This window comes from Parus major, chromosome 28 (assembly GCF_001522545.3).
Source record: "Parus major isolate Abel chromosome 28, Parus_major1.1, whole genome shotgun sequence".
In the NCBI taxonomy this organism is placed as follows: domain Eukaryota; kingdom Metazoa; phylum Chordata; class Aves; order Passeriformes; family Paridae; genus Parus; species Parus major.
The window spans coordinates 4320792-4328333 of record NC_031797.1 but is presented as its reverse complement, the minus strand read 5'-3'; the positions used below and the strand labels follow the sequence as shown (position 1 = coordinate 4328333).

The window sequence follows — 7542 nt, the reverse complement described above, 5'->3', positions numbered from 1 at the left end:
CCGGCACGGGGGGGGCGACAGCACCGAGGGGACACCGGCACGGACAAGGAGCGCGACACGGCGGGACCCCGCGGGAGGGGCCGGCTCAGCCCCCCCGAGTGGCGGAGAGCACCGGGACCCCCGAGTGACCCCGGGGCCGCCCCTCCCCGTGTGACAGAGGGACAAGGGGGGGTCACCGCGACCCCCAGAGCCCGGCGATGGGACCCCCCCCGCCGCCGGCTCCTCGGGGCTGTCCCTGGGATGGGGGCACGGCTTTGGGGGGAACGAGGACCCCCCAGCTCTGTCACCCATCCCTGGGGGGCGCGGGGGGCTCTGCCCCGGGCTTTGGGGGGGCAGCAGGTTGGGAGCCCCCCAGGCCTGCCCCGGGTCCCCTCCCGGCATTGTCTGTCCCCAGAACAAAGGTTCCTCTCCGGGGTCCCTCCGGGTGCCGGGGGTGGGGACAGCTGCCAAGTGGGGGGACACGAGTGGGGGGACACGGCCAGAGACCCCCCCACGCCCCCCCCGGGCCGAGCCCAGTGCCCAGCATTAATATTTGAAGAAACTAATTAAGGCATGTGCACAAAACACTAATTGGGACGGGGGGGCTGCGCTTCTGCCCAGCTCTCCCTGATGTCCCCCCGGGCCCCCTCCCACCAGCCCCAGTGTGGGGGGGTTAATTAGCCCGAGGCTGCTCAGCAATTAGAGGTGGGTGTTTGATGAGGGGGAAACTGATGGCCGTGGGTGAGGAGAGCCCCGCTCGGGGTGGGTGGGCACCGGGGGTCCCTGGGGCAGGAGCCCACGAACAAATCACTCAGGAAGAAGACGAAGCAGCTGTGCCAGATCACGTTTATTCCGGAGTTGTGATGCTGGAGCCCGGCAGGCTCGGAATGCAGGGGGGCTTTGTCCCCGAGCTCCTGGGGACACCGGGGGGCTGCTGGTGGCAGGACAGCCCTGTCCCCGCCGTGAGGGGCTGGATGAGCCCCAGCTCTGTGCAGATCTGAGACACCCTGGGACAGAAGCAGCTGGTGCTGAAGTGAAGGAGAGGGGCTGAGCGCCCACCTCCCCCTGCACCCCGCTGGGAAGGACAGCCCTGGGGTCCCCGTCCTGCTGGAGGGGGTCAGGGCACCCCAAACCCGGCCTGGGCACGAGCACTGCGGGGTGGGGGCGGTGGCAGCCCCAGAATGGAACCCCAGAGTTCAGTCCAGCCCTTCCAAACATGTCCTGGGAGCGGGGCTGGGGAGCTGCTGGGGCTCCCCAGGATTCCTGCTGCAGGGCAGGCTGTGGGAGCAGCAGGGATCCCCCTGGCCGTGCTCCCAGCTCCGTGTGGGGCTCCAGGAGCAGCCGGGACAGCCCCGGCCCTGCCCCGCTGGATCCTCAGTCGCTGGCGCTGTCCTCGCTGTCCGAGTAGGCTCCCAACAAACCCAGCGAGGACGTGGCTGCTGCTGCTGCTGCTGCTGGAAGCGAGCCTGGAGGAGGAGGGAGAGAGAGGATCCGTCAGTTCAGGCTCCCCGGGACAAACCCCAGTGTGGAAACACCGGCCTGGCTGTCTGCTCACAGCTGGAGAGATCCCGGGTGGAGCCTGAGGTCAGGGAGGATAAATCCCTGCACAAGGAGCTCCTGCAGCCCTGCAGCCTCCCTCTCCCACCCCGCAGGAAGCACCAAGGCCTGGGAGCCCCCTGGGAGATTCCAGACCCTGGGAAGGGGGAGAGGAGCCAGCTCTGGGCTCCCACCACCCCAGCCCTTGGGGCAGCAGCCAGGAGGAGCAGGTGGCTGGGGAAGCACAGGGAAAAGGGGACACCTCCGAGAGCTGTCCCTTGCCAGGGATCCCCCGAGGGCAGGGGGACTCTCTAAGCCAAAGGCTTTGGATCAACCAGCCCAGAACAAATCAATCCCCAAATCCCCTGGGCAGCTCACTGAGGTGCTTGTTTTGTGTTCCTTAAAGCTTCCCAGCTCCAGCAGCTAGGCAGGATTTATCAGCAGGCCCCAAACCAAAGCAATCCTCCCGCTGTTCCACCCCTATCTCATTGTTGTGACGTTCCCAGGGCTGTAGCTGCTCTTTGGAAGCTCCTGGCCCTGCCAATGTGGCCCCAAGGCCGTGGCTGGGAGCCAGGAAGGAGCCTCCCCTTCCCCAGGAATCTCCTGGAAACGGGGCCAAGCCCCTGTTCCCACAGCCCAGCTGTGAGCAGGGGCCCAGACCCCACTGGGGAGCTGCAGGGGGGGCAGGTACCGGTGCCTCGTGTTTCCATCCCGTTATCCGGGCCAGGGTCCGGCTTCTGCCTCCTGGGGGCCACCAGCCCGGCCAGCTGGGCCTTGGTGCTGAGCTTGCCCACGCTGCGCTCCCAGCTCTCCGTCCTCGGCCTCTTGCTCTGGGGGTCCTGTGGGGCACAGGGCAGGGGCTGCGGCTCGGAGGGGATGTGGGGGGAGTGGGGATAAAGCAGCACAGGAAGGAGACAGGAGTTGTGTCCCTGCAGTGATGGCACAGGGATGTGGATCTGTGAACCGCCCTGGAGATCCATGTCCCACTGCCACAGACCTGAACCCATCCTCGGGACAGCCTGGGCTGCTGAGGAGGCAGAGGAAACAATCCCAGGATGGTTTGGCTGGGAAGCACCGTGAAGCCCATCCAGTCCCACCTTTCACTACCCCAGGCTGCTCCGAGCCCTGTCCAACCTGCCCTTGGACACTTCAGCCACAGCTTCTCTGGGCAGCCTGTTCCAGGCTCTGCTTACACCCAACCCAACCCTCCCTGCCACAGATCCAGAACATTTCCTGTGTCCTGTCCCTCCCTGCCTGGGGAAAAGTCAGGAAAAGTCTCTCTCTGCTCTATCAGCTCCTTCCAAGGCCGCTGAGCAGCCCCGGGTGCCTGCAGGTTGTCCAGGCAGTGAATCCCAGAGTGAGTCCCGGGGCACAGGGATTAGTGCCGGGCCAGGGAACACGGCTGGGATTAACCCCAGCCCCACTCCCAGGCACGGCAGCTTTGATCCAGCCCAGCGGAGCCGGGGCCCTGGGGCAGGGATGGACAGCGGGAGAGGCCAGGGCTGTTTGCTGGGATAATCCCTCCCTCCAAGCCGGGCTCCAGGAGCTCTTTTGTTCTGCCTGAATCCAAAGCAGAACCCAGGGAGAGGCCGGCCCAGAGCTCTGAACTCCCGCCTGGAGCAGCAGCAGGGCCCAGCAGAGCTGGTTGATGGAGGGTGGGATGATGGGGGCAGCTCCATCCCTGCCCCATCAGCAGGCACAGCCGAAATCCCCGAGCCATCCCTGGCTCCTCTCAGCCCAGCGGCCTCTGGGAGCCCGCTGGCACTCAGAGCAGGGACACAACGGGCACACACAGCTCCAGGACAGGATTTACAGGATTTGGGGAAGGCTGGGCTGCCTCATCACCTCCTGCAGGATGTCCGTGGGTTTTGTTTGTGCCGTGGGATTCGGGCGGGGTTTTGCCGGTTCCTCGTCGGAGTCGGAGTCCAGCAGGAGCCGGCGGTTCTGGGCCTGCTCCAGCATGGCCCTGTCGGGAGAGAGGAGCTGGATCCATCCACTGCCAGCCCTGCCTGCTCCAGGGCAGCAGAGCCTCGGGATCCACCTGCCCGGGGGGTTTTACGGGACCAGGATCAAGCCCGAGGGCTGAGAGCGGCGGGATCTGGAGCTTCACCCCAGAGCAGAAACTGAGGGCAGCTCCCAGGGGACTGGACCCCCCCAGCAGCCCAGATCCCACAGAATTCCAGCCTGGCTGGGTTGGAAGGACCTTCCACTCCTTCTCCCTGAACACTTTGCCACGACAGGCCGGGATCTCCTCCCACCCCCCAGATCCTGGGAATCCAGCCCCCCTCTCTCATCCCACTGCCAGCACTTGCAGCCCCTCACTTCATCTCCTGCTCGTCCTCCTCCTGCTCCTTGCGCCTCTGCTCCTCCTCCAGCTCCTTGTACTGCTTCAGCATGGCCTCAAAATCCACGTTGGCCTGGCGCTGGTTGAGCTCCTTCAGCTCCTGCAGGTTCTCCAGGACCTCCATCTCCAGCTTGGAGTCCTTGGTTCGGTTCTCCAGCACCTGGGCGGGATAAGCTGGGATATTTGAGCCTGGCAGGAGCCTCCAACACCTCCCCATGCTGGAGGAAGCACAAGAGGATCCTCCTCATCCTCATTTTTGGGTAGGACAGGAAAACCTGAACGGCCACGGGGTCACTGCTGTGGCTGGGGAGAGCAGGGCGGGGTGGGAGAGGTTTTCCTGCAGTTCTCGTACCTTCATGGGATTGTTGAGCTCTTCCTCTTCCCTCTCCTTCTGCATCCTCTTCTCCTCCTCCTCCAGGAGCTTCTCTGCCTGGAAGTTCCTGGTGGCGCCGTGCTCCATGGTGTAATCCGTGTTCTCGGGGTCTGTCTGAGGGGGGAACAGCAGGAAAACCACGGTGGGTGGGGATCCTGCTCCAGCCAGCCCACGGCCACCCCCAGAGCCCGATTTCCATGAAGGAAAGTGCCACGGGAAGGGCTGGTCCAGCCAAAAACCCACCCTGGCTCAGGCTTTGCTGGGACAGGAGTGCCAGGGAATCACAGAATTCCCTGAGCTGGAAGGGACCATCAGCTCCTGGCTCTGAATGGGACAATCCCACCACTCCCATTGCCCAAAGGCTCCCTGGAGCTCCGGCAGCCCCGGGGGGATTTCACTTCCCCACCACCCTTGGAGTGAAAGCCTTTCCCTGACACCCAAGGCAGGCTCCTGGCAGAGCTGCAGACCCTGGGATGCCCTGGGGCAGCGGGACAGGCTCACCTTGAAGGTGATCTCAGCCAGGCACCGCGTGCACTTGATGTAGAAGCGGAAGATGGGCAGCCCCAGGTAAACCTCGTTCTGCACCGTCTCCTTGCGGGCGTTGAACTTCTTGCCCTTGTAGATGTACTCCCCGCACGTCTTGCACCTGCCAGGGCAGGGAAACGTCCAGGGAGAGCCAGAGCAGCGGGGAATGAACACCAGGAGCAGCCCAGGGGACTGACTGGGCCAGGAGGGGTTTGCCTTTGGGAGTTTAGTGGGGACTGACCCCAAAATCAGGGAATTGTGGATTGGTTTGGGTTGGGGGGGCCTCAAATCCCACCCAGTGCCCCCCCTGCCATGGCAGGGACACCTCCCACTGTCCCAAACCCCATCCAACCCGGCCTGGGGCACTGCCAGGGATCCAGGGGCAGCCACAGCTGCTCTGGGAATTCCAGCCCAGCCCCTCCCCACGTCCCAGCCAGGAATCCCTTCCCAATATCCCATCCATCCCTGCCCTGTGTGTCCTGTCCCTGTGTCCTGTCCCTCCATCCCCTGTCCCCAGTCTCTCTCCATCCTCCCCTCCGTCAGGTCCTGGCAGGAAAGCACCCCCAGCACCTCCTGCTCTGCCTCAGCCCTTTCCCTGCCCAGACCCCGGGGTCAGCAGGAGCCTGGTCAGCTCCAGGGAAACTCCTCCCTGCTCCAGCAGCTCCAGCCCTGCTGGACACGGCCTGGAAAGCCCTGGGACAGCGGAGAGTCCCTGCCCATGGCACTGCATGGGCTGTGGGGCCTCTGACCCATCCCAACCCATTCCACGAGTGATCCTGTGGTTCCATGAGCGATCCCATTATTCTATGATGATCTATGACTGATCCCATTATTCCACGAGTGATCCTGTGGTTCCACGAGTGATCCTGTGGTTCCACGAGTGATCCCGTTATTCCATGAGCAATCCCATTATTCTGTGATGATCTATGACTGATCCCATTATTCCACGAGTGATCCCGAGGTTCCATGAATGATTCTGTTATTCTATGATGATTTATGACTGATCCCATTACTCCATGAGCGATCCCATTATTCTATGATGATCTATGACTGATCCCATTATCCCACGAGTGATCCCGAGGTTCCATGAATGATTCTGTTATTCTGTGATGATTTATGACTGATCCCATTATCCCACGAGCGATCCCGAGGTTCCAGAGCCGCTCTCACCTCATGTTGAAGGGGGCCATGAGCCTCACCACGTACTGCCGGTCCTTCGGGAGCTTCAGCTTCGGGATCTTCGCCGGATCGAAGTCCGGGGGGTAATATTTCTGTGGAGAGAGAGGATTTGGGAATGCTGGTAATATTTCCATGGATAAAGAGGATTTGGGAATGCCGCAGTGCTGGGAATCTTCTCCATCCCCACAGCTGTGACAGGAGGCTGCAGCCAGGGTGGGATCGGGCTCTGCTGCCAGGGAACAGCCAGGGGATGAGAGGAAAAGGCCTCGGGGGGGTTTTAAATGGATATTGGGAATATTTCCTGCATGGAAAGGGTGGTTAAACAGCGGAATGAGCTGCCCAGGGAGGGCTGGAGCCTCCAGCCCTGGAGGTGTCCAAGGAAGGTCCGGAGGTGGCACTCGGTGCTCCGGGCTGGTGACAAGGTGGGGATCGGGCCCAGCTCGGACTCGATCTCGGTTCTTTTCCAGCCTCAACGATCCCGGGATCCTGAGAGATTCCCGAACCAACCGGGACCCCCCCAGCGCCCTCGGGGAACCCTCCCCTGGCCCCGCCCGGCTCGGGACGCTCCCCTGACTCCCCCTTGGCGGGGATTCTCCCCTCAACTCACGTTCAGCACTTTCCGTTCCGACATCGCTGCGGCTTCTCCCGATCCCCGGTGTCGCCGGTGAAGCCCCCGCGCCGCCCGCCGCTTCCGGGTGTGGCCCCGCCCCCTCCGCCGCTCATTGGCGCAGCGAGACACGGCCCCCCTGATCCTCGTCTGTTATTGGCTGCTGCAGCTGCCAATCAACGGGAGACGCCCGTGGGCCTTGTGCAACCCAGCCAAGAGTCCGCCGGAGAGCCGAGGCCTCGTAACAAGTTCTGCGCATTCTTGGGTCCTGGGGGATCGCTGTCCCCGGCTGGGGCGGGGGGACCCCGGGGATGCGATCTGGGGCGGGGGGATCCCGGGGATGCGATCTGGGGCGGGGGAAACTCGGCTTCCTCACAGCAACACGGGGTGTAGGCCTCGGTCTCCCCTGATCTCCCATGGCACATATTCATCATGTGGGTAGCTGTCCACAAACAGTCTGTTTTGTACTTAAAATATCACTTTATTTCTTAAAACCGAGGACTCGGAGCCCTTTGGAGTTCGCAGCTGGGTTTTTTTTTTTGCTCACTCCACTGAGCATGCGCAGCCGTGGCAGCCATGCTGTACGGCACCGCCGCACTGCGCGCGCGCGGTTGCCATTGCCGCCATTCCGTACAGCGCGCCTCCCATGCGCACGGCCGCTATTCCCGCCAGCGCGGGCAGCCCCAGGTGCCGCTGCCGTCAGCTCCGCCCATTCTCAGATCCTTACTCCCCGCCGCTACCCGCCCCTTTGGCCCGTGCAAAGCCGCCATTACCGCCGGGGCGGGCGGCGGTGCCGCTTCACTGCGCATGCGTAGCGGCTCACGCGCCGTTTCCCGCCGTCCTGCCCGCCGCGCGTTCCCGCTCGCGCGCATGCGCAGAGCAGCGTCCCCTGGCGGCCCGGCCGGCGGCGCCGTCCCGGCGTGCCCCGCGCTCCCCACACAAAGGACGCGCTGGGAAATGGCGGCGGCCGCGGCCTCACAAAACGCCCCCGCGAAAATG

General features: G+C 63.7%; 2 protein-coding genes across 4 annotated transcripts in view; both read right to left on the bottom strand.

Moving 5' to 3' along the window:
* SHD (Src homology 2 domain containing transforming protein D) overlaps positions 1–291 on the bottom strand; it is a 3431-nt gene extending 3140 nt beyond the window's left edge. The window contains exon 1 of the mRNA XM_019009102.1: positions 288–291. Within this exon, the coding sequence (XP_018864647.1) occupies positions 288–291 (4 nt within the window). The remainder of the gene's footprint in view (positions 1–287) is intronic.
* Positions 292–807: 516 nt separating this feature from the next.
* YJU2 (YJU2 splicing factor homolog) lies at positions 808–6649 on the bottom strand. 3 transcript variants are annotated; one of them, XM_033520145.1, is made up of 8 exons: positions 6544–6649; positions 5928–6028; positions 4734–4878; positions 4212–4346; positions 3838–4019; positions 3361–3481; positions 2207–2444; positions 1238–1445 (listed from the first exon to the last, which is right to left on the bottom strand). In XM_033520145.1, exons 1-8 carry the CDS (start codon positions 6565–6567, stop codon positions 1354–1356), a joined length of 1038 nt encoding a protein of 345 aa, XP_033376036.1. In that variant the 5' UTR covers positions 6568–6649; the 3' UTR covers positions 1238–1353. The 3 variants fall into 3 exon arrangements, with proteins under 3 accessions (XP_033376037.1, XP_033376036.1, XP_015507178.1); XM_015651692.3 differs by having other exon boundaries at positions 2207–2354; XM_033520146.1 differs by lacking the exon at positions 2207–2444 and having other exon boundaries at positions 808–1445.
* Between the last annotated feature and the right edge of the window lie 893 nt (positions 6650–7542).